This window comes from Cryptotermes secundus, unplaced genomic scaffold (assembly GCF_002891405.2).
Source record: "Cryptotermes secundus unplaced genomic scaffold, Csec_1.0 scaffold967, whole genome shotgun sequence".
Classification (NCBI taxonomy): domain Eukaryota; kingdom Metazoa; phylum Arthropoda; class Insecta; order Blattodea; family Kalotermitidae; genus Cryptotermes; species Cryptotermes secundus.
Window position 1 is genome coordinate 1,377,316 of NW_019731236.1, and position 27,644 is coordinate 1,404,959.

Here is a 27,644-nt window from a genome sequence, read left to right on the forward strand (position 1 = left end):
TATTTGTTCGTGATCTACATAACGCATGTTCACGGAACGTGCTAGCGCTAGATACTTCGTTGTTAAGGCAACCTGCAATTGCGTTGTAATGATAAGATCACATACTTACAAAGTATCTTTATACATACACAAGTATATAAGGATATATCATGTGTGTGAAATGGTCTACTATACTCGTATTAATTCTAAGCATACTAAATTTATGCTGGTTACTAGTTATGGGATTTTCATCCTCTGGTGGCACATCCATTCAGTACTGACTTCAAGAGAGTTCTGAGATCACCGGAGTGTGCTCTCTTCTTCTGTCTCTCCCGGTGCCTCCGGTTTAGGTTTCTTACACGAATAAGAATTCACCAAAATCTACCCTGCCGATCAACAGTGTCAATGTTGAGCTAAAGACCTCAGTGTAGCCAACCTTCTCCGTCTCCGACATTAGGGCCCACATTTCGCCGATATGTATGTATATGTTAGCCTCTGAGTGCGATATATGGCCATTTCCTTCAATGATATTATTGGTGTACATGGAGAAGATTTCCAATATGTTATTTTTACTTCAACGTTGACATGGCTGATCATCCCAGAAGATTTTGACGTATTTGCTTACAGCGAAAGCTTCAAAATCTATCATAGTTGTCTCGTCCCCCATAGCATTTCTTCAAGAACCCAATAAGTTCTTTTTCTTTTCGGAACTGTTAATAAGGGGCACTCGTTTTCTGAATGAAAATCCTGGATCATCCTTGCTTCGATTGAGAAGAAAAGAAGCTACGAATATCAATCAGTAGGAAGAGTAATATCGTCTGGGACAAGACTCCGTCTAATCTGGTAGAAGTTTATCGGACGTTCGAAGGAATATACCGCTTCCGTTTTCAGGGCCGAGGAGTAAGTCTAGCAAGCAGTATGCAGCAATCTCTCTCCGTAGCTCTACATATTCTTCCACTTCAGAATTAAAACACCGAACATTATGTTGGAAAACAACATGAGCGCCAGAATATTGTGTTCGGTGTCGGAAACAAATCGAGCGAAAAGTCGTCCATTTGTGTGCGATAAGTCTAACCTCGAGGTTTCTTCAGCCAAAGTTCAGGGAGTGAATAATTTTGTCAGTTACATGCCTTGGCTGATGGATTACGTATATAGTGACTTGAAGCCCGAAAGCTGGAATAGTGAAGGCAGAAAAGATGTTCTTTGTTAGGCAACGACACCGCAAACACATTCCCGCTCCAAAGAATACGTAAGCAACAATAGAGTAACTTTCGTTGCTATGTAACGGTACTCTAAACGCGCCGTATCAACAATGGAGGCTGTAATTTCTGAGTGGTCCGTTACGATAGGTGATCTTGAAGAAAAATGATGCAACAGGGCAGTTGAGGGCGCAGTTGTGGAGTGTTAACGAACAGGCAGCAGAAGTTGAAGATTCGTTACCAGGAAACGTCTAGTGAAAACACTGCAGAGGAATAGCCATTGTGGATGCGGTTACCAAGTAGACTAGTGAAATTATACTGAGAAGACTTGGTGTGCAGTGAGCCGTAATATGGAAATCAACAATAGTGTTATAGTTATTTGTAGTTATGATCCTCTAAGTGGCTAATAAATTAATTCACCAATCAAAACCCCGCCTATAGAAAATAATACACGTGACAATAGTTTCCCCCAGACTGTGTATTGCAGTGGCATAAGAAAATTAAGGCAACTGGGAATTTCAGTTGAAAGATGCAACCAGATACAGAAACAAGATAATAAACGTAACTTAAAATATTTGGAGAATAACATTTATGTGCGCATCTCACAGATGTCTGAAAGTCCGGATACGAACAAGAGTCTATCTGCTGTTCTGACGGGAGCTTCAGCACAAAACTAAGCAGGATTGGTACGCAACGCCGACAGCGCAAGACTGCCGCAGCTGGAGTCACGATGGGTGACTGAATGAAGTGGTACCTACTGACGTTGCTTGGCAACAAAAAATATTTATTTTCTTCCCGAGTTTCCTTCCTTTTACAGTTATTTCCTTCTTCTTTTCCCCCCTTGACACTACAGCCCCAGTGGGCCTAGGCCTACCTCCATGAACTTCTCCGTTCACTTCGGTTTTTCTCGATCTTACACGTTCGGTAGGACTCCTTGGGCGGGTGATCAGCTCGTCGCAAGGCCTCTACCTGTACACAAACTAAACATCCATGCCCTGAGTGGGATTCGAACCCACGATCCCGGTTTCCAAGCGAGCAAAGACAGTACATGCCTTAGACCGCTCGGCTACCGTGACCGGCTATTTCCTTCTTAGTGTCCCTTTATTTACATCACTGTGTTTTGTTCTTCCATTAATTTTCTTATTTTGTCCCTTTTCTTATTTCTATTCCAATTTCCAAAAATTATTTTTTTTATTTATCTTTGTCCCTCTTCATTTATTTCCTTCCGTTTCTCTCAACCGGTAGAAAAGCCATAAATATAAAAATATAGCTGCGGAACAATTCTGTGTGGGCACTAGTGCAACACCCTTTGAGGATCCAAAGAGAAGCAGCTTCATTCTTTATATACGCTTTCGTAACATCCCCTATTTTCTCCCACATTCCTTTCCAGGCCTCTGCGTTATACGATGAAACGCCGAGGTCTACGTTTAGCACCAACCCCCCAAGAATAGCTAGCACAAACATTTAAACACTATCCGTCTACCTTGCATAGTATACCACACTTCACACATCCACATCAGAACATTATCAGTACTCACAAAGTAGACACGATATGTTAATACAAACTCCTGTTCTCCCGTTCGTCATCTGCCACGTAATTTACGTTCATGTAATGCGATAACGCTTAAAAATTCTTTTCCATGGGAAAGTAATTTCAGAGCTATCATCACACGGTTATATTAATTTATAAATAGATAAATGGATGCATGTACGCATGGCTGTATGGATGGATGAGCAGATATGCTTATGCATTACGTATTCTTAACGACCTCCAATTTATACGAGGTACGTATAAATACATTTATCAGTATTTTATCTGCAAATCTGTTCCCCTATATCTGCATGTCCATGTCCCTGTATCTTCACATTCTTCCTCTCTCTTGCAATATCTCTGCTTCTCTCTGTGTGTGTGCATTAAGGTCGCATCCATAAAGCTCTGGTACCCCGTCTGACTGTGTGATATTACGAAATTACTCCAGATTAATTCTAGAATGACACTTCACATTCTACCAATCCCTCTTTCAACTCAGTCCCAATTATATCAAAATCATTCTATCATTCATTACAGACTCCATGGATACAAAAAGCAAACGCAGGACGCAAAACCGCGGTGACAAATTGCCTATATTTATTTTCCTCTATTGCTGCGTGCTTCTGTATGCATATATCATCACCTACTTGCCTCTCGTATCTGCCTATTAAGAGATAAAAGCTTTACTGTTTGTTGTTACACTTTTTTTCAAATAGGCAATTCAAACGCTGTAATTAACTTATCTATGATATGGTTTCAAAATAATTGCCTGTATTTACAGTAACTGCGCATGTTCCTTCTACATTAGTCCATACATACACACGACGCACTTTAATATGGGACTTGTGTGAGATCTGAGGTTTCTCAAATCAGCGACTCTGAAGAATACTGTTTCGACTTGTGTGAAACCATGTGTTCTGGTAGAAGATGATTACTGGCATATTATTCATCCGTGAAAATTGCGGCAGTATATTTCTTTGGAAATACCGCCTCTGTCATCTAGTGGTCAGAGTTCCCGGCTACAGATCCGGAGATCCCGGGTTCGATTCCCGGCGCTACCAGATTTTCTGAGAAGTAGTGCGTCTGGAACGGGAACCACTCAGCCTCGTGAGGATAACTGAGGAGCTATTTCAAAGAAATAGCGGTTCCGGTCTAGAAAACCGAGATCAACGGCCGTGGGGATTCGTTGTGCTGACCACGCGACACCCTCTGTCCGCTAAAATTGGCAATAACTTCGCCGACAAGAGGCGGTCGCTCGGTCAGTACAGTTCGCTTGCAGACTAAAACCACGGGGTTTGTTTTGTTTGTTTTCTATTTTTCTTTTGAATGTCGGTAAATTCTACCAAACTATATATCGTCACGTCGTAGAATATAATTAACTTCCATTTGATATTTTTTGGGATACTGAACATTATCCACTTTATGTGTTTTAAATGTTCTAAAATATAAAATCACGTTTCGGAGAATGTTTCCGTATCAATCTTCAGGCAACAGACTGAACAGGTAATGGCAAAGAGATGTCTATTCTGTAGGACCCGTTAGACAAAGCTATTACTTATCATTAACCTTCCCACACTTGCAGAATTTTCAGTCGTTTAGTACAGCACTTTGATACAGTTTTGCGAGTACCTAATTAATTTACATCCACAAGTCCGAATGAGAACTACTGTACATTCGTACCAATCAGTTATGCCCCAAACAACGATGTAGTTGGCAACCCTGGCGTCTATCTATACTTTGCAATGGGAATAATTGGTCAGTCATACTAATCACACACTGGCCCACAGATCGATAAAATTTGTCACCTATCTATCTATCTATCTATCTATCTATCTATCTATCTATCTATCTATCTATCTATCTATCTATCTATCTATCTATCTAGCTGTCTGTCTATCTGTCTGTAGTTCTACAACACTTAGCTGAGTCTTCGCCGCTTTTCAGTTACTTAATCTTATACAAAGTCTGTAGGACCGCTTGGACGGAGGATCAGCCCAACGCAAGGTGTCTACCTAACACAGAACACATAGGGCGAGGGCACACCAAGGAAACTGGCAACCGCAACGCAACCCCAATTTCCGAGAACTGTTATCAGCTCCAGTTAAACACATGTTACTGAATGGAGCAGCGCAAACTGAGGGGACTTCTCTACCGTTTCCTCAATTTGCACTGCTCCATTCAGTAACATGTGTTTAACTAGAGCTGATAACAGTTCTCGGAAATTGGGGTTGCGTTGCGGTTGCCAGTTTCCTTGGTGTGCCCTCGCCCTATGTGTTCTGTGTTAGGTAGACACCTTGCGTTGGGCTGATCCTCCGTCCAAGCGGTCCTACAGACTTTGTATAAGATTAAGTAACTGAAAAGCGGCGAAGACTCAGCTAAGTGTTGTAGAACTACAGACAGATAGACAGACANTTTTCTGCTCTCTTACATCTACAGATCTACCACGAGTAAGGACCCATAAATATCAATTGCCCTTCCTCCGACATACAGAGATGTATAGATTGCCACCCCCTGGCTCATACATATTCCAGATCGAAGAAAAATTTAACATGTATCCATCAGTTCGCGCACCTCGCAACCCATAGACTGGTCATCCCTGATTTATCCCTCAGTAGCGACGAAAAGTATTCGTACATATCAACCAACTGCCGTTGTTCAGAGTGACGCAGCTGCTCACCATCATTTCGGAGAAGGGTTCACTCAAACAGAGTAACAGATTAGTGCTCCTCAGAGGCGTGACTGGTCATCTCTCTACGCTACACAGAGAACAACTGTTGTGGCTGCTACTCACGTCCACATGAATGCCGGGCAATGGGAACACCCTTGTGGGAGGCGACTCCTTGGGCACGAAGCGGTAGAACTCTTCCTCCCCTCGGTACCACTTGATGGAGTAAAGTGCAGCATGCTCCAGGTCGTAATCACAGGCTAACCTCACTCTGTCCCCAGTCAGAACCGCTTCGGGGACATCTAACCGAACCCCACGTAAACTCTGGGCCCAGTCTGCTGAAAACACACACACATACATACATTCAAGTTAGCCAGTCTCCACCGCTCTCTCTCTCTCTTTCTCTCTCTGATCTGCGAGAGATGCTGGTTACAGAAGAGAGGGTCAAGCGAGTGAAAGGATTACACAGATGCGGTTGCTACGTACAGTACATAACCGCAAACCTCTCCAAATCCCTTTGACGATATTTCCACTGATTATTTCAACAGAAAGTTAGCCAGGAAGTGACGTCAAGTGGAGACGTTGAGTCTGCATGAAATAGATCAATATGGCCTTCATCAAACAACCTACTTCAGCTACTAGAATTTTGTTGGTAATTTATAAGGTTCCGTTAACTGTACCATCCTCAATTCTTGAGCAGTTTACACTTTTCCCATTTATCTCTCTCTCCTTTGTTATATCTCTATTTATTTTCTTCCTTGTTTAATTATCCTTCTTTCAACAAGCTGGCCAACACACGTTAATGCGAATGAAACATACTAGACATCAAAATGGTTTAACAGAAGTGAACCATGTAAACACTTATCGCGCGTGTAAGAAGATACTATTGTATCTGGTATCGTGACTGCATCTCCGTGCGTTTATGCTTGGCATTCTTCCGGGACATTCCGAGTTCAGATCTCAGCTGTGAGACAGGAAACGCTCGCTAAGCTGAGTGTGCCTCGTCTCCATCCAGACAGATCAACTGACAAAGAAGAGGACTGATGCGGTACAGTATAACTACAGAGGTAAAGTTAGATCGAATGAATCAGATGGAACATGAGTACTGACACAGTTGACGAGTTTGTGTACTTCAAGTTATAAATAAAAGAGGTAAAGTTGTCTCTGTGCTTATCTAATTAAGCGCTACGCCATGAAGGTGTATGAGGGGGTGGATGTATAGATCCAAATTTTCTTGACCTCGGCACCAGTGCTCAGTTTCACGACCCGGCCGCTTTACTCTCAGGGAAAGTGCCCCCGTACCAGTTGGATAGGTGGTTGGGTGGACCCTATAGCCAGTATGGACGATTTGGAGAAGAGAGAATTCTTGACCCTAACGGGACTCGAACTCCTACCACTCAGTCATCCAACCCGTAGCCAGTCGCTATGCACACCGCGCTATCCCCGATCTAATTAAGTTATAAATAACATATTAAATTACATGTAGCAGGGCAGAAGTGTCGGAAAGATAATTTCTTCACACGACAAAACAACAAACAAACAAATTCCGTGGCCTCTAGTGCGCAAACGAACTATGCCGACCGAGCGAGCGCCGCTTGTCGGCGAAGTTAGTCTTAAAGCAAGCCTAAACAGACTTAACATTGTGTCCATGGTCGAATGCGAATGTGGTGATGGGCTGAAAACGGAGGAACCTATCGTCTGAAACTGTAAGCTGTACGAGGACCAACGGGAAAGAATGAAGGACATTTTGTCTGAGAACAGCAGAATACCAAAAGTCAGTTACAGAGTTCTTAAGGCTAGAAGAAAAAACATTTCTGCAAGGCGTCTGTTACTTCATAAATAACATTCCTATATTTGTATAAAATAGATACGTAGGAAAAGTAAAAGAAGCAGTTGTACTGATTATTAAGAGTATACTCTCAGATTTAAGTTAAGATCTACATTAAGAATCGCGGGGTGACCGCTATTATAGAATAAGATGTTTGTAAGAATGTGCTACATAAGGCGGGATAGGCATTGCCTAGGCCTTTTTTGTATTTACAGTATTTTTTCTACAATAAAAATAAAGATCTCCACGGCCGTTAATCTCGATTTTCTAGACCTGAGCCCCTATTTCCTTGAAATAGCTTCTCGGTTATCCTCACGAGGCTGAGTGGACCCCGTTCCAGACCCACTACTTGTCAAAAAATCTGTAGCGCCGGGAATCGAACGCGGGGCGTCTGAACTCTAGATCACAGAGGTGGTAAATTAAGAGAATTAAACTTAGCGGTGGTCAAGCTTACGACCGTTCAAGTGACTAAGCTGCCGTTGTAGCATAAGATAAGTAAGATGGGCATTATCTGCTTTCTAAAGTCTGGACTGACAGAGCACTTGTACAGTACAGTATGCGATATGTACATTTGACAGAGGCCAAGCCTATTCATAAGAGACAAACCCATTTCTCGTCAGGCTGAATGTTACATAAGGACTACGACCGCAAGAGTTCAGTCGCAAAATAAGTCTTGGTCGTGAATCTCAAAGGGCTTGGAGTCAAGACAAAATGATTGGAGGCAAACCGCCAGTCGTAAAATGGCTTTTACTTTAATTTTAAGTTCAGTTAGTGGAGTTAGTGCAATGCAGTGCAGTGGATGAGTGAGGAGTAGAGAGGAGTTGAGTTGAGAGTCGACAGTACAGCTGGTAAGAACCGGAGTACGGAAAGGGAGGACACTGCTGGAAGCCATTACCAGATATCCGGTGAACACTCAGCAAACTGAGAGGACTTAAGTGTGCGCATTAGTGAATTTCGGAGTGTCAGCGATAGCGTAATAGTTACTTGTAATTACGACCTATAAGTGTTCAAAAAATCCAATTACCAAACCAAACGCCGTCTATATTCACTCATACAGGTGACAATATATTTTCCCAATATATATGTATACTTGTAAATAAAATATTTTATAAGAAAATTTGTTTTCTTCTACCAACAATTATAGTCCATAAAAAATATGTGTATTTCATTCGCTCACGCCCTACGCCTTAACGTGCAATTCCTCATTACCTTACTTACTTAGTTACTGATGGAGCTGAGCCGTTCTGGAGGAGCCGCCAATTCTGCAGCTACTCAAGAATTTCCCAGCATTTTATGGAACCCGAAGGTTCAGTACCGTTTTCACAAGAACCCTCCACTGAGCCCTATCCTGAGCAAGATCAATCCAATCCATAACATCTCACCCTATCCCTCTAAGATCCACTTTAATATTGTTCACCCACCTACGCCTTGATCTTCCCTTCTGGCTTCCCCACCAATATCCTATATGAACTCCTCTTCTCCCCCATTCGTGCTACATGCTCTGCCCACCTCATCCTCCTTGACTTGATAATTCTAATTATACTTGGAGAAGAGGACAAGTTATGAAGCTCCTCATTATGCAGTTTCCTCCAACTTCCTGTCACTTCATGCCTCTTTGGTCCAAATATTCTCCTCAACACCCTGTTCTCAAACACCCTCAGTCTATGTTGCTCCCTTAATGTCAGAAACCAAGTTTCACACCCATACCGAACCACAGGCAAAGTTCCTTATCACATTAATTCTGCGAGTCTGCTCTAGGTTCAGTGTCTCAGACCATATGGCCCAGTAGGCTACTCGCTGATGTTTCGTAAAGAAATCAGTGCTCCCTCTATTTCCCCTCTTGAGTTTAGCAAAGCCCCTTAGAGGATCTTAGTGCTTTAACCTAGTCCTAATTTAATATAAAAATAAATACCCCGTGGATCTTACAACTACAGCCAATCTACGTTACAGACATTAAATAAATATCCTGTACCTTACATCCTTTGCACTTAGTATCTACAGATAGCCTCCTATTGTTATCTCTGAGAAAAATACTCAGGCTTCTGTAACCTTCTCTTTATTTTCACTGCACCGAAAGATTATAATGAACGCGCAATATTATATTGCTACTACTTTAAAGCTAATCAGTCAAGATACTCATATTATAAGGCTAAAATATCTAAAATATATGCCTTAAGGAAAATGTTTGCAGCAATTTTAGGAAAACAATAAAACTAAAATTTACATGTCATATATGTTTAATTTATATTATAAATTTTTATGGAAAGATCATATGATACATGATTTTCTTCGACGCTTAAATCTACTGTAGGGTATAGAACTGTTGCTATGCAACGACAGTGAGATGGAGCCGTTTCTGTGTTTCGGTTCGGTAAACACGTTCCCCCAGCAACAGCACAAACGCAACAATGCACAATAATAGAAGAGCTGTGTTTTATATGTGGTCCGTGCCGAGATGTTATAAGGAAGGGATAAGATTTGAGCTTAGTCAGTTCTGTACGGGAGTCTGTGAAGAGAGGACTTCAGAGCGAGAAGCTGAGGACACTATACTGTTAGAAGCTGTTGCCAAGGAACAGCTAGTGAAGACACAGGCTTAGCAGGTGCTGTTGTGATTTGTGAAACGTGGAAATTAGCGGTGACGCTGTAATTACTTGTACTTCCGAGTCGTGTGTATAAGTGTAAAAAAATCCAATGTGTAATGTAATGCCGTGGAGCAGGGGGGCGTGGAGGTAGCCCTCCCGCTGCCGCCACTGTTATGCCCTAGCGACGCAGGGGGGCGTGGNTAGAAGAAGTTCCAGAACAGAAACTACATAATTCAGTGTCGTGCGTCTGGTCATAATTCCAAAATTATTAAATATAAACTAAAAGCTCCATACAGCCGCAAAATTTCTAATTTCTGTAAAAAGAAAACGGTAAATGTGTAGGTGTGATTATGATCAATGTCTATCAATTTTTTTTGGAAATTTCCCACTCCTAGCTGCAGTGGTTCGCTGGTTATCGCTGTCAAAGGGATAGCCGAATATAGCTTTAAGGTGGGCGCATTATTGTTTAACTTTGCAAACAGTATGCCCTCAAAACAAATTGTGTTTTTGTAGCTACTGTTGTTGTCAGAAAGAGAGCTGAATCAAATTCATGTCCTCACACCATATTTTCTTAACATCTAAGTGCATATTGCACTCTCAACTACATCAGCTACGTCATACTGGACAAATGATAATTTGTGAATAATAAAAATTGTGGAGCTCTGCGTTGCTATTCATCTCATGTACTGCATCCTCCAGGTGCACTGAATTCCGTCCACATTTTCTCCCCTCGTGATACATAATCTGCTCCTTCCGTCCTTCTTATCTTGACCAGGTTTCTTGTGTTTAAATCGTTTTATCGAAAGTAGTTGTGGGATACGCCCTGTAAGTAAACCACGACTCTCTGCTTGCAAATCAATATTTAATAATCATTCAGGATCATCTTCCCATCATATTGAACGCTATGAAATATCTGCAGCTGAAGCAGTTCCAAATATAAACAACATGTAACTTCCAGGCTGACCAGTACTGATCTGAGACATCCGAAATATACTCTTGCACAAGTATTACCATTCAAAGCAAATATTTGCAATTTTCAGAAGATGTAAATTATAATTTTCGATGTAAATCTACGGTAGAAATGAGAAACTGTTATAAAATATTCAGCATATGTTAATTTAAATAACCTCAAATTTAATGAGTCTCTCGAATTTCTTGAGTTAATCGCTGAAACAAAAGAACAGATGATGAATATGAATTGTGAATTTAATTTCACACTAAGCAAAAATGAATTCAAATCCTGAACCCTGAATAAAATTGGCATAAACATTATCTGTCTCTCTCTATGGCTCTAGGGTACTTTTATTGGACCTTGGCGGCTTTTCAGTTTCTTGATCTTTTACACACTAGATAGGACTCCTTGAACGGGGATCAGCACGCCGCACATACAGGACAGCATAAACACAGAATAAAGGCACACAGATATTCATGCCTCAAGTGGGGTTCGAATCCACGATCCCAATGCGTGAGGGGCCGAAGACAGTTCATGTCTAAGACCGAGCGTCCACTATGATCGCTTTTCCATAAACACGCAAGAAAATTAATGACAATAACAAATTAAATATATAAACGATAATGGTGCGCCTACATCTTCTAGAAGAATAGAACGTTTTGTCGACAAACGGTGAGGCAGCATCAGCAACAACATAGTCCTTTCTCTGTCGTTTCAAACAGGACGAACATCCAAGTTCACTTAACATTTATTTTACGCTGCAGAATTGTTCTTTCCTTCTTGTTTATGCGTTTTCCGTGAAAATCGCTACATCCACATCTACATAAAACTTGTGTGTTGCTTCGACAATGAATTAAAAGGAAAAGGACTGAAACTGTCTTAATCAAGAAGACGCGCTCTGACGCTAGTGTTTTGTTCACGTTTCTTGCAGTTGAATGTAACCGACACAATATAGACGCCAGATGCTAGAGAGATAAGACATAGCTTTACAGCATTCCTTCCATACTTACTGGCTTGCCGTTTCTTTCTGTTTTTTTGATCGAATAAAGTGGATTGGAAGTTTTGAGGTCTTAGCTTCAGATGGTTATACGGACGTTGCTACAAACGGTTTGTCTACAGCGATGTTTGTTTGTCTCGATTCAGTCATTCGTAAACTTCAAAAAGGTTTGGACTGCTTCCCCTCTTTGAGCAGTCTACGATATCATCAATATGATCCTATCTCTTTTCTTTCTACATGTATCTCTCTCTCTTTCTCTACCCCACAGGATCCTGAACACGTATGTGTGTGTGCGTGCGTGCGTAGGAAGCAGAGTTAGGGGATAGCAGCTATCTTACAACAATTTCTCCTCCTCCTACACAAGAATCCACGTCTCTTGCTCCCTAACCGTGGACCTCATTGTGTTTCCCTGTCATTGAAATTCTCTTCTTTACCTCTGTCTTTATTCCTCAGTTTTCCTAGCACTTTAATTTTGTGCAGTAACGGTAAATCACTATTTTATCTCTTTCAAGATACCAAACACCAGGCAAACTACGTCACAACTTACTGTAGCTTACGTTAACAAAAATACTTGAGAAACAATGTGTGCCTATCCCAACGTTTCTCTAAAATTATCCATGAAACTCCGCAATGAAGTCGAGGTCACTGCCCCAAGGCGCCTGTTGTAGGTTGGAACGAGAATCTTACCAATTCTGTGAGGAGAGCTGCTGCAAGGATGCCTCGGGCTCTCCCATATTGCATATTAGTCCACTGCGCTTTGCCATGCTATGCTGATAATCTTCTGTTTGAACTGATGTAATTAGCTCTATTGTGATTCCGCAAAGCGTCCCCTCATATATTCAAGCATGCATCAGAGTGTACCCAGACGAGCGTCACGCAGTTCATGCGACAAGATAACACAGCTGAATGCAACGGCTTATACAGATTTCAGAAAGCAATCAAGAGGCTCTGAAACTGAGATTTTACGAACGGCACAAACCGAATTCATAATATAATATCCGTACACATATTAAAATTAGTTCTTACAGTTATTTCTTGCTTAATGGAGGAAATTATGAGGAGACTGAACTCGGGTAACGCTTGCTACCATTCAGTCCAGAACCTTTTGTCTTCTCGTCTGCTGTCCAAAAACATAACAATTAGAATACAAAAATTATAATTTTGCGTGTTCTTCTGTATGGGTGTGAAATTTGGTCTCTGACATTAAGGGAGGAACACAGACTGAGGGTGTTTGAGAACAGAATGTTGAGGAGAATATTTGGACCGAAGAGGCATGAAGTGACAGGAGGTTGGAGAAAACTGCATAATGAGGAGCTTCATAACTTGTACTCTTCTCCAAGTATAATTAGAAAAATCAAGACAAAGAGGATGAGGTGGGCAGGGCATGTAGCATGAATGCGACAGAAGAGTAATGCATATAGGATATTGGTAGGAAAGCCAGATAGGAAGACCAAGGCGTAGGTGGGTGGACAATATAAGAATGGATCTTAGAGAGATATGAAGAAATGGTATGAATTGAATCCATCTGGTTCAGGATAGGAACCAACTGGGGGCTCTTTTGAACACGGTAAAGAACCTTCGGGTTCCATAAAATGCAGGGAAATCCTTGAGTAGCTCCAGAATTGGCTGCTCCTCAAGAAGGGCTCAGCTCTATGAGTGAGTGAGTGATTTCTTCTTTTTCATACGTCTGTTTCAGTAATAGGTTTCATAGAAAATTAATGCATTTTTTCAGTGTACTGCTCTTCAATTTCGCGGTAATAATTTTCTTATTCTTATCATTAAATTGCAGTAAGAGTTTTAAAAATTGCATACTAAACGAAGAATTTGCGGTGAAGGATAAAAATATTGTTAAGATCCATGCACTAAAGCTACAACGTTTAAGAATGTGGGTACTCTACTGCTTAAATTAGCTGTGGTGAAGATGAAACGGGGGGAAAATATCATGATTATATAGCGCAACATACACACGTTTGTTAAGGACTTCTGTCTATACATTCAGCAGCTATTACAAGAACATGCAAAGAGAGGAAACTTTCCTGTATAAGTACATATGAGCTTTCCACTTAAAACGAATTTAAAAACATAGATAGGCCATATGATGTACGGCGGAAAGCAATATAGGCTAAAGGCTCAGAAGGCTTTTGGACTTTGTACATCGTCCGGTATTCTAGAAACTAGAAAACATAATGTTTCGGAAACTGGATCTGTTTCCGTCTTCAGGTGAGAAAGGAAGCTATCTACTCCGTTGGGCCCCTAAGAGTTAACCTCAATCATTGGTTAGCTCTTTATAAGGGACCTACAGAGTAGGTGTCTTCACCCCACCCGCCGTCACCTAAGGACGGAAAAAATCCAGTTTCTAAATAATTATGTTTTCTTATTTCTAGGATACCGGACCATGGACAAAGTAAAAGAACAGCAATTCTGAGTGTTAGACATCATGATCAGAACCGTTTAGAATCCGGTAATCTAGAAGCTGCCATGACCTGTGTAACGTAATATGATGCAAAATATGCCGCTAAGTAAAGTATTCCCTCAAAATTTACAACCCACCTTTATAGCAACCTGTTACAAACTAAGCAACTTCTTGGAGTTCAGCCGCTCTTGCGAAGCTGCAAGCTGCGCAACTACTCAAGATTATCCCGAATTTTATAGAACGCGAAGGTTCATTACCATGGTAACAAGAGCACTCCATCGGCCCCTATCCTGAGCCAGACCAATCCAGTCCATGCTCCTACATTCTGTCTCTCTAAGATCCATTCTAATATTGTCTCGTGTATGGGTGACTAAAGACGGGTTTCGGATTGGTAATTGGATTTACTGGGTACTTAGACGTCGTCACTAAAAATAATTATAACACTATTACTGACTTTCACACTAAAAAGCACTCCTTTACTTAGATCTTTTAACCAAAGAATCATTCAAAGTCCGAGGTCTTTTGAGACATTTCATAAGAAGCCTTCCCATTACAGTGAAGAGTTATTAGTCCCACGCCCAACCTCCATCTGGAGGACTACCCCTTGTCGGCTCTCCGTGACTACTTATTCAGTATATTCGCAGCTACCTGTATGGCGTCGCCTCCATCCGCAACCTGAGGACGCGCAGTGACGTGGAGACAAGGGACTCACTTAACATGGCAACGTATCACAACAGTCGTGAAAAATGTTTATTAATTGCAAGACCTGAGTATCATTCATAACGTGAAATCTTTCCAGCACAGTGAATATTCATACCTTAAAGTTGATTTTGGGACCCATATTCTTATCCTCAAGACACTGTATCACGCACCAGAGTAACAATGTTTTGCAGTGTTTTAACGAATAATCTCAAATAGCAACATACTCGGCTGCAGATCTTTATGCGAAGCTACCAGAAACTGAACATTATGCAAGGCTCAGGAGATGTCAATTACAGTAGAACTTGGTTATAANGTATATCCGATTTGGGGATGAGCTGAGAGTAAGTTAATAATTGTGAAAATTATTTTTGAATATGCATCCAAACTGACATCCTTTCTATGCCGCGTCATGGCTCAAGCGGTTAGTGGCTGGCTTCCCACCGCAGCGGCCCGGGTTCGATCCCGGGTATGGTCAAGTTGGATTTGTGGTGAACAAAATGGCTCTGGGGCGGGTTTTCTCCGAGTACTTCGGTTTCTCCTGCCAATCTTCAGTCAACCAAATCCTCCATCATCATAACCACCCGGGGCAGGCTATAGGTCAATCAATGGCCGCCGTGCCGAGTGGATCCAGCTGGGCTCCACCCCCCACTAAGACATCCTTTCTTATCCTACAGAAGTATATACCTAGTACATGATACTGACCACCAAATGCTTTAATGATAGCCAACACGTGACATCGGCTCAAACAGTGACACGCATGCCGTATAGCAGAAGGGATATATTTTTTTTTTTCACGTCAATGCATCTACGAAGAAAATGGGGGAAAGTGATAGGTTCGAAGTCTGAAGCTCACTAATTCTCGAATCGAAATGAGAGTTTAAACTACCTATTCTAAATAGGATCCTATATAGAGTGACTGAAAGACATTTTATTCCTTTGAAGGAGATTGGCTCATTCTTCACTTTTGGCAGTCACAGGTCCCACTCTTCTGATGTAACTGTGCCTCAACATGAAGTAGAAAAATGCATGTGCGTCTTTGCATCCCTCTTGATGCTACCTTATTGGTCGTCCTTCAAATCAGTAAGACCCTCCAGAGATGCGTATTATCAAATCTCTTTTGGATCTCTGGAAATGGAACGTGTGGGCATCACAATGGTGGGCTGCTGAATTCAGAATGGATGGTGATTGAAACAGAATCGGGCTACAGGCTTTAGGGGTGTGGTATTTACTCATTCAATCCACAAGCAATTCCAGAGCATGCATATGCAATTGCGAATAACGTAGCCGCATATGTTTACACGCGTCAGGAAGAAGGATCAGCAAGTCCGAACAGCCTTACACAAATAACACCAACCGCTTCATCAGGTATCCCTGGGCCACAGTCTCGTCAGATTCAATTACACCAACACACAGAATTCGAACATATATGCAGCTTGAACAAACTAGCCCATTCCAACGACCCCTAACCCTGGGGCTACTGGCAGAGTGCACAGAATATATCCCCCGGCTTCTGTGAAGAAAAACGATTGACGCAAAATAAAGGCATTCATGGAAACAGAGAAAACGCCTACAGCAAGTAGTGGGCTCATTAAGGTAAAAATAATAATGAATACACAGATAATAAAATTATTTGCAGCGTGTGATGAGAATAAAAACTTAAGGCTGAAACAGTGTGAGTAACGATATGTCATTTTCAACTGATTCAAGTGTCACTGTCCAAAAATCACGCGAAAATCAAAATAACAACATATCTGTTCATCAATCTGTGTTTTCGGGAGTCAAAAAAAATTTATTCAGTACGCTTGGATCTCAATGCTAATTGACTCTGGGTGTTATTATAAGCGATACCACCGCCATCTGTGAGCCGGTTGTCTATAATATGTGGGAGCCTCAACGTTTGACAAACCTGTGGGCCTCCATGGTCTGTTACAGGGATAGCCTTGTCTCACCTTTCATCTTTCGCGGTGGTAGTTATATCTTACCCTCTACTGAAAAATGTGCAGATCAACCGCAATAGCTGACTTTTTATTTCTATATATATTTCTATATACAGCATCCAAAGACTGCATGTGAGGAGCTGAATGTGGCGGAAGGAACACAGTTGTCAACACCCTCGTGGTTCCAGTCGTGGGAGTTGCGGCCGTCCAGTAAGAGAGGAACAGGACATTCATTCCTCGGTTTTACAGCAGAGATGGAACCACTGAGTAAACAAGTCTAGTTGGTTCTAGGCCGAGCGGTAGTAACCAGCGATATTCCAGATGGAGCTCCATTCAAGAGCTCTGCATCTGTCCTCTTCCTCGGAAAGATTACCGTCGGTGTGNGGGAGTCAAAAAAAATTTATTCAGTACGCTTGGATCTCAATGCTAATTGACTCTGGGTGTTATTATAAGCGATACCACCGCCATCTGTGAGCCGGTTGTCTATAATATGTGGGAGCCTCAACGTTTGACAAACCTGTGGGCCTCCATGGTCTGTTACAGGGATAGCCTTGTCTCACCTTTCATCTTTCGCGGTGGTAGTTATATCTTACCCTCTACTGAAAAATGTGCAGATCAACCGCAATAGCTGACTTTTTATTTCTATATATATTTCTATATACAGCATCCAAAGACTGCATGTGAGGAGCTGAATGTGGCGGAAGGAACACAGTTGTCAACACCCTCGTGGTTCCAGTCGTGGGAGTTGCGGCCGTCCAGTAAGAGAGGAACAGGACATTCATTCCTCGGTTTTACAGCAGAGATGGAACCACTGAGTAAACAAGTCTAGTTGGTTCTAGGCCGAGCGGTAGTAACCAGCGATATTCCAGATGGAGCTCCATTCAAGAGCTCTGCATCTGTCCTCTTCCTCGGAAAGATTACCGTCGGTGTGACGTAAGTGCCAGCAGCTGGAAGTTAAGTCACCACCGTTACAGGAGCATATCTTTAGGCGAAGAACAGTTTATGCACTTGTTTACCTTCCAGCGAAATAACTCTTTTACTCCTGTTATGCACGGTTCTAACACACTGACACTGAATAATCCAGAAACTGAATATTTGATGCGTTCAAGTACGGGTTTCAAAACCGAAAAGAATTTTGCAATATTTTCACATGAGAGGGCACTGAACCAGCAATGGGTAATAGTCGAGATTTTCTCAAGGAGAACTTATGATAAATTTTTAGAACCAAACATATAAAAACTTCCCTCCTACTGAGTTTTTTGAAAGAGAATTGGTGATGTATGTTGTAACTAACAGCTAACTGGAGAGAAATTCGCTTTAATTATCAAGTTTTTAACGGTGAGAAGTTATCTTCATAATCAAACAGCACTCAAATAATTTATTTTCAACTTCAGAGGTAGCATAACTTCCGTTTCCAACGGTATATCCGCCAATCCTTCCATAATCGTCTTGCTTCTTAACGTTACTCTTCAGAGTTGATCTTGGGAAAGCAAACGCCTCTGAAGCTTCAAGCAGGCCAATAATTTTCTTCCGTACTGCAATTAAAATCTTTACATCGAATCCGTATCCAATGTTCTACGCCTTGATATCCACAGCACTATAAGGAAGATTTACATGAACACCCAAAATGTCGCCTACCAGACGAAACTAGAAATAAAATTGCGGGCGACATTAGGAACACTGGACGGTTTCATCATGACGGCCCCTTCAAACAAGTCAGTTAGTTGAGAGTACCATGAACGGATTATCTGTTAAGTGCCTGCAAACCAAGGAGCCTATGACTTCAATGACTGCAACAATTTTATCGCTATAGTAGCATCAAATTATGTCAGATAACTTGCCACTGGAGATTCTCTATTAAATAATCCGTTAAAGTCTATACAACGGACATCTCACTCAGAACTTCACTGAACATTAAAAGGAAGAGATTCTGGAAGTAACTCCAATAGCCATCCGAGTGCAGTACCTCGTCGCGAGAAGAGAGAAGTAGGCGATATTAGAAATGTGAGTCATAATTGAACCCCACTTTTGGAGTAATTTTATGGTGTGTTTAGGGAGAGCACGTTTAGAACACTCTGCATATGGCAAATCTGACCACGCCATATCCCGCTGCTCATGCGCTGTTCCGCAGTCCTCTCCTTGGCTCCTTGGAGACCACTGTCTCAGAAGCCCGGAGATTAGAGGGCGCAGCTAAATTATACTACTGTCTTGGAATTTCAGAATGGTGTCATCGTTCCTAGCCTTCCACTACCAGCATGCTGCTAATCGCCTCAGCATCTGTGGCTCAGTTTGTATTCGTTCTCCATTTTCGAAGTGTTTATTCCCATCCACTTCAGGCGCCGCGTGAGGAAGTTAGATATTCGTTTTTTCTTCGTCAATCCATTTCTTCATTTGTTTTTCTTTGTATTTGCTATTTCGAAACGCTTGCATCCCTGATTTTCTCTCCGGTCTTTGACTTGTAATCTTCTTTACGAGTCACGCCTACATGTACACAGAGAGAAAGAATCAGAAACAAGGGAGCGACGCCTCAGCTCCTGGTAGTGTGTACCGTAACTGCGTATCAAGGGCCGCGCCATAGCTCAAGTAGTTAGTCGCTGGTTTCCCACCGCGCCGGCCCTGGTTCGATCCCGGGTCTGGTCAAGTGGGGTTTGTAGTTTACAAAGTGGCGCTGGGGCAGGTTTCCTCCGAGTACTTCGGTTTCCCCTGCCAATCTTCATTCCACAAATTGCTCCACAATCACCCTCACCTATCATCTGGGGGCTGGTACAGTAGGCCAGAAGTGGCGCAGTAGAAGGGCTTAGTCCCACCCCACTTTCATATAAAACTGTGTATCAAAAAACGTGAAAATACTGCTTGAAAAGCAACAGAATTAATCGACAGGTACCTCAGCCTGTGGACTGTAATTATAAGGTATTCTAATTTTCGGCGTGAAGCATTATTGTCCCTAAATAATTCTTTCAAGCGGCATCTGAGCACGCTCACGTATGGAAGATGAAATTTAATTATTCTGTTGATTAAATTTAATTAGTTCTGTTACGTCATCGCTTATGCAATTGAAAATTGAATAGCTTTTTAGTCTCTGGATCGTAGGTTTCCAAGCCACTGTTTAACAAATATTTCCTAAATATAAATTATAAGAGTAACATGAAATGTTGTTTTTAATAGTTTTAGAACATTGCATCAACTGTTGGAGAAATTTATATAGGGAATAAAAACCCAAGTGTTTATATAGTAATGAAATCCAAAAGGAGAAGTGGGCCGGGAATCTAGTTCTGGTACACGATATATCAAATGCATACAAAATTTTGTAGGCGAACATCTAGAGAGAAGAACAATTAGACGTCCCAGAATCTTAGGGAAACCTGATGTGACGTTGTTATTCTGACGTATTTCGCTTTCATGCACCACGACGAAATTTTTACGCTTCGTCTGGATTATAAGCACTTACAAGCCAGAGCAATGGGGACCAAGAATGTACATCAGGAGATGTGCTATTCTGTTATTTATCTCAGGACCATTTTCAAAACTAAACATACACTGCGTGGGACATAATGAAAACTGGACCGGTTATAGATGCCCAGCAGAGGAAGAAGTACAACATCCCATGTAACATGAAGACCTTTAGAAGTACGCATTAAAGGCACAAATACCATAACCTTACACAAGTCCTGCTTGAAAAATCATAATTAGCCCAACATGCGTAAGAAGAAAGCAACAAAATCTGTTGGAATGAAGCGTAGGTCTTGCAGATTGAACCAAACACCACAGGAATACGCCCACATGTCTCAAAGAGACCTTCCGATCAGTGAACCCAGCTTGGACATCTCCCCCATCTGGACTCTCGTTATCACAGCAGAATTCAAAGAACTACAATTCAGTCCTGTTTAGATTGAGTGGGAAAACTTGTTTTGTTACCATACGCAGAATTTCGTCTCTCCAGTGATGATTTCTATATTGACAGTTCTCTGGTCTAAGGCCTCATACGTGCGAAGTATTTAATAGTTTAATGTCTTGTCTTAGCTCTCGCAGATGGTTAGTGCTGTGGGTGGCTTGTATACGCTATCTGGTGCTGGTGGAGGTGTCCGGAAATGGGGACTAGCTCTATCGATTTGGCCCAACTTAGTAGGTTTTACCTGAAAACGGAGACAGAATCCAGCCTCCCAAAATGTTTTGTTTTGAAATATAAACAGCACGGTGCTTTAGATAAAGGAAGGACGATGGATAATGTCCAAAAACAGAATATTTGTATTTAAAAGGAATCACTACAAATAAATCAGTATAAATTTTCTTTGCATTATGAAAATATCCCAAGTGTTTGCTCTCTTCTTTCTAACAGTTACATGCAGAAAAATAGACTGCGGTTTGAAATAACACAATTTTTATTGAATATGAAGAGACTGTGCCGTAGTTCTTCTGAATTTCTAATAAAAATAAACACAGCTTTAATAGCAATACGGAAAACCATGACAGTATAAAACGGATAAATTATGTAACATGTTACAAATGAGTGCATATTCATGAATGTTAAGAGCATTTGGATTCTCGGTGTTAGCGAACAAAGTGAATGTAGCAGTGCGGCCCGCTACATGTATAGCCACAATGCTTGCACGTCCCACCTTCCTATTACAGTTTCCCAATGCACAGTGCTACAGGATCTGCCTTTTGCCAATACCACAGAAGTACAGCGACGGAGAAACGTAAGAGATACGTTCATACAGTTTCTACGTCATACATTCTTTTCTTTGTTGTTCATTCTCTCTTTCTCCCATCTATCTCGCTCCCTTTAATGAATATTTACATCTAACTTTGTAGCCGGAAGACAAAGAGATTCGTGGAGTGAATAGCATGTTTATGGAAAGTGCGCACACAAACTCCTTGCTAATGCATATTTAAGTGTGTTACTTCTCTTCTGTTGTGATGTGAGAACTCTGGGTTTCTACATGCAACAGCAAGTAAAGTGCCTCTGGCAAGTGGCAATAAACTAAATCGCAAGTAGATGGTGGATCCCGCACTTCGGACACGAAATTAGAACTAGGATGCATCCTTACCAAGAGGTTTGTCGGTGTTAGAGAGAGAATGTTTCCGCGTGTCCAAAACTGGATTAAGTACTCTCGGTAAGGTTAAACATAAGAGCAGTATTTATCGGGATGTAAATTGAGACATTTTCCTAATTTAACATCTAAAAATAAAGTAAAAGGTAAGTCGTTCTTGTGCCTAACTAATTAAGCACTAGGCCATGAAGCCGTATGGGGGAGCGGACGTATAAATCCACATTTTCTTATCCTCGGCACTAGTTGGAGATGAGTGGTCAGCTTCACGCCCCTGCCGCTTTATTTCCGGAGGAAAACTACTGATACTTATTGGATAGGAGGCTGGGTGGGCCCCAGAACCGGTATGGACAACGTGGAGAAAAGAGAATTCTTGACCCTACCAGGACTCGACCTCTGACCCGTCGGTCGTCAAGCCCGTAGCCAGTCGCTATACTGACAACGCTATCCTGGCTCACTCTAAAAATAAAATATAAATAAAGTAGTCGTCTTAAAATCCAGATCTGAGAAAAACACTTTACTAGCAAGTCTGCCCATATCATAAGAAATGTAAACCACTCTGTGTTTGAATTAATAACGAGGCAAATTTTCTGCGTGCTGTAGAAGTCCTGGAGATCATAATCAGAATTCTCACGGCAATAAACACTTCAAAATTCGTATCAGGTAAAAGAATATGCATTCCATTTCAGAATTAATTTATAAATCGATTATAAAATGTGTTGTTAAGAATTGAAATTGAATCCTAGACATTCTAATTATATTTCGAGAAGGGTTTTCACTATATATTCGAGTATATATATTGACACGTAGGTTGTATACTGTACCGTTGCTCTATGTGAATCTGTTGTTTACTGATATGTAACTATGAAATGCGTTTGTTGTCCCAACGATGCTGTAAATTAAAAATAATTTTCGAAGAATTGTATGAGACTACGATAAATCCAAAGTTCAATTTACGAAATATAAGAAATTGTAACAAATTCCGAAAACCAGTCACCTAAAATTTGATAAAAGATTATTACAAAATTTGTAACTCGAGACTAAGATAAATGGATTAAAATCTATTATTAGAAGAAAAATCACGTTTCAGAAAGGGACATATGTTCAGATAGTAGAAATGTAATTTCCTTACTCCATAACCAGCCAAGTGTCTGGTCACAGAAGAAGCCCCAGATTTTAGGGACCATTATAACCAGCTAATTAATACTTAATTAACATGTGCGGAATACGTTTAGAATATGGACACAGGAGATATGACACATCCCGCATTCAGGAGGTGACATAAGACAATTCTTAGTCTCCCCATCGGATGTTCCTAGTGCCTGTTTCTTAGAAATTTTGAGTTTTGAGACAGCGGAAAACCTTTGGGTAACTCTAGCTTTGACATCTTGGGCAGCACTTCAGCATTCGAGTAGGAGGACCACACATCCAATCTTTTACAATTATCAATCACTGACCTGTATAGGACGCTTTTGGGTCTTCAAATTTAGAACTGCTAAGAACATTCAGCTGATTGGAAATTGTGGATTTTAAATACCTCTTGATTTTTAAAACTGAGTCAATCAAGAACAATTTTGGAGACAATATTTCCAGTGCAGAGGAATTCTGAAATGTTCCGTGCGTCAGAACCTCTCGGCTCTGAAAGCGGTAGGATACTTGTTATCATAGTGTACTGCCGCAAATCCGCTCTCCTCGAAATTCTAAATTCATCACCTACATAATTAATTAGGCTCATTATTATTCGAGTATCCAACGCATTCAGAGTGTAAACTGCGACAGTAAATCCATCTGCAAACTTTCAGAAAGTGCATGAGAGTCTCACATGTGTGAGTGACTATAGACGGGGTTTGGATTGGTAACTGGATTTAATGAACACTTCCAGATCGCAAATAAAGGAACTATGGAGCTATCTATAATTCACACACTCTACAGTTCACTACAGCACATATTACGTTATCTCAGTTTGTTTTCACCAGTCGTTTCTTGGTAACTCACCTAACAATGTCCTTTCCTTAAGTCCTTAATGGCTGGCGAATATCTCACAACTATCTAAACTAAGCACAAACTTGTCCCGCTTATAATCCCTCGGCGCAGACGGTATAGAAAACACCGTTCCTCTGTTGTTCAATTGTTTCAATTGAAACATTTTTGTTTGAGAAGCCGTTACTCAGTAATGGCTGATATATATTTGCTTATCTCGTAATCGCTGCCCATCAAAGGGTCCACGTGTTACAATAACATTAAAGTGAACTCTGTTAGTATTCGAATGTATTAACTATCCTAGTGCTCTACAGAACTATAAGGTTTATTTTGGACTTTATCCATCGTCTGGTATATATGACAAAAACCACAATGCAAACAAACAGGCAGACCGCTGGCCGTGAGAATCCGCTAACACAGGCATAATCTCAAGCAGGGTCTTCTAGAGAAATCCAAGTTGGCTCAGCATGCATACGAAGAGGGCCATAAGGTAGGCTGGGATGAAGCTAGTCTTGGAGATATAAAGTATAAGGAACCAGCTCACATGGCATGTTCAACTAATCCGATCAACCAGCCCAGTTTGGATATTTCTCCCTTATGGATCCCACTCATCAGTGAAGAGGTCAACAAGTCAAAATGATAGTTTTTATGAAAATCAGTGTCTTCCGCTACATGTACTAGCTTTGCTCTGGAGTTAGTCTTATTTCCAGAAGTCGCCCTTGTGGCATGATTCTTTATCTGCATAATTAGCTATACGTACATCCTCTATATTTTTTAACCTTGTTTTAACTCAGTTCCTGGAACTTAATCCATACCACTCTTTTATCACATTTTTGACAGGTGCATGCTTGGCACAAAAGTTTTAGCTTGTCTTTTATTGTGATTTTATTCTTATCTCTCAATGATGGAACCTGTTGTCAAGTGTTTATAGACTGTTCTCTACTGACGAAATTTTGTCCAGTGATGGAGACTAGATCTTTCTAACGGGCTCAACTCAGTAAGTCTATCTAGCCCCATCTACCTGAGGATTCTCCGAAACGCTGTGGTTTTTGTCTTATATATACGAGACGATGGACAGAGTGCAAGATAAACCTTATAGTTCTGTACAGCATACACCATCGTTAGATTCATTTAAAGTCTATATCCTAGTGCTGTTCAATAAATCACGACTCGAAGTGTAACCAGCATATTCATTGTGTGTGTGTGTGCATGTGCGTGTATGCGCTTGTGCACGTCCGTACGTGCGTGTTTGTATAGGAAACGTGCGTGTTTGTATAGGAACAATTATCATCGTGCCTTACCGGAGCAAGGTCCGTTAAGCCCAGAAGCAGATCGCATGTTTTACCCTGTGTCAGACCAGAGCCAGACTTCTCTCTGTTGATCCTTACCCGAAGGCGTTATACTAATTTGTAGTCGACACAATCTAGTGACTAATGACGCCCAAATAAGTCCTTCTGCCTCCCCAACCCATCCTCTTAACACCAACGAGAAGGGGAAGGAGGTAGGGCAACTACATCAGCAGAGGAGTTTTCGGCACAGCCTACCGGAGGAGAGGGCCACCCCTCATCCGGCCTGTCTCCGCAGTGCGACCCAGGTAACGCGAGATATCTCCAACCCACGGGGTAAAGACAGCGTCAGTAGCCGAACTGTTAAAGTTGACGTGCAACCGAACGGGTATAAGCTGCACACATCGCGTGGCTGCAGCACAGAAGGGGAATAAAAACGGCTAAAACACAGCGAGTTTGTAATATGCTCCGTTATTTGGGCTATAGCACAGTTCAGAGGCAACTGACAGATGGGTGTGGAACGCAGGAGGAATGATGATCAGCATGGAAAAACGAAGAAACTCGGAGGGAAACCTGCTCCAGTGCCACTTTGTCCACCACAAATCCCACTTGACCAGACCCGGGATCGAACCCGGGCCGCCGCGGTGGGAAGCTAGCAACTAACCGCTTGAGCTATGGCCCGGCCTTAAGCTAAAGCCTAACTGCGTAAGCTATCACACGATCTTATGTTCGAATAATGCTGTTATTAACAGACAGTTAAACGGATGGCTTTCCTGACCGCGTGAGCTCCTTCGGTACGCTTAATAAAAGGAGATATTGTGGCAGGTACAAAAAGAGCCCAGGCAGAACGCTTAACAGAGATGAAGGAACACACGCACCCTCTAAAATTTATATTCAACTGGAAGTAAATATTAAAACATAAATTTTAATCGAAATATGCAAAGTAGCTTTGAAAACGAAATATTCGGAAGGAGAGAGACGTGTTTCATCTGTTCACGCTATGAAATATGCATAAACAGGGCTTTAATATAAGATTTGTCGTGCTATTGAGAGCTCAATTAAATCAACAATTACTTTTGATTATCAGTTAAAGCCCCCCTTTTATTTAATTCTCATACTGAGGTGTGGAGTCCAACTGGGTCCACTCGGGACGGCGGCCACTGATTAGCCTACTGTAGCCTGCCCCGGGTGATTATGATGATGGAGACTTTGGTGAAATGAAGATTGGCAGGGGAAACCGAAGTACTCGGAGAAATCCCGCCCCAGAGCCACTTTGTCCACCACAAATCTCACTTGACCATTAAAGCCCCTTACATTAGCTATGTGCCCAAAATATTTATGAAAGTCGACTTTTGCTGATACAGTGCGTGAACAGAGAAACTTGTCAGGAACTTGCAATTTTCTAAACGAATACGATGAAGTGGATATGTATGCAGAGCTTAGGTAAGAAAACACTGTGGTGGAAAACCGCCTTGTATGAGGCCCATTGGAGAATGGGAACAGGAAATGGAAAATAATGAATCTTATGGAACCGGGTAGCGATGTGGATTTATTCGTATATAATGGAGGTTTCAATGGTGTTAAGCCTTCGAATCAGAAAATCACAAAATGGAGATAAAACTCTCCATACAAGCTACAAGCCATGAGAGAGTATAGGGGAGTGAAGGTAAGGCTCCATTCACTCTCGTCAGCACAATATGAAGGCGAATGGCCATATTCACGCCACGACTTCTTTAAATCCAGAAAAAATAGTCTGTTACCCCATCTACAGATGCTTAGGAGCATCATAGAATTATTATTCTAATGATTCACGTTAGTCCCTGTTTAACAGAAACTGTATTTGAGAAAATCAAAAAAACGTTAAAGCACATGTTCACTTAACTGCATCGTTTATAGATCTTAGAGTTGTTTATAATAAAATTATAAATTATCACGATGGGGCGACTTCTTATATCATGAGGTTCTTAATTATAAGTCAGGTAGTATGTTTGCATTTGGAACTCAGAGCGCATGGCCATGCAGACAAACGCCACTCGCAAAAGGCCCAGACTTATTGTATCCACACATATCACACGCCTAATTTCCAACACTCAAGAGTGCTAGTTGCTACTCCCGCTTCACACTCAGGAGATTTGGAGATCACTTCCTGAACTTCCTTCCAAAAAAATAACTCCTTATTATCATCTTACTATCAATCCCCTAACCTCAAGGCTCATAACGAGATCACGTGAACATCCTGATCACGTTTCGGTCAATGCACGTGAGCAAACATCAACTTTTTCTGTCAGTTTTCATTCAAACGGTGGGAGTGAAACTATTCTGAGTGGCCGGTGCTCACATATTTCTGGCTTCTCTTACGCTTACAATGCTAGTAGGCTCTTCAACCGTTTCGGAGGGGGCAGAACCCTCCACAATGCCCAGTTCTTCATTTTTCGTGACGCGACGTAAGATCCGGCTTTTTGCTTCGCGATCCTCACGCTGAGAGTCTCATGTAGGATCTTCATGAGGGCCCTGTAGATTGCTCCTCCACTTCCCAGACGTAAAG

At 41.5% G+C, this 27,644-nt stretch overlaps 1 protein-coding gene across 5 annotated transcripts in view; it reads right to left on the reverse strand.

The window, feature by feature from the left end:
• The window catches only part of LOC111866636, a 350,737-nt gene that overhangs the window by 237,249 nt on the left and 85,844 nt on the right, over nt 1–27,644 (reverse strand). For 4 of the 5 annotated variants that reach the window (XM_023855772.2, XM_033752358.1, XM_023855775.2 and 1 more), the window contains one exon: nt 5,501–5,712. In XM_023855772.2, the coding sequence (XP_023711540.1) occupies nt 5,501–5,712 (212 nt within the window). The remainder of the gene's footprint in view (nt 1–5,500; nt 5,713–27,644) is intronic. The other variant, XM_023855774.2, reaches the window with a different exon arrangement.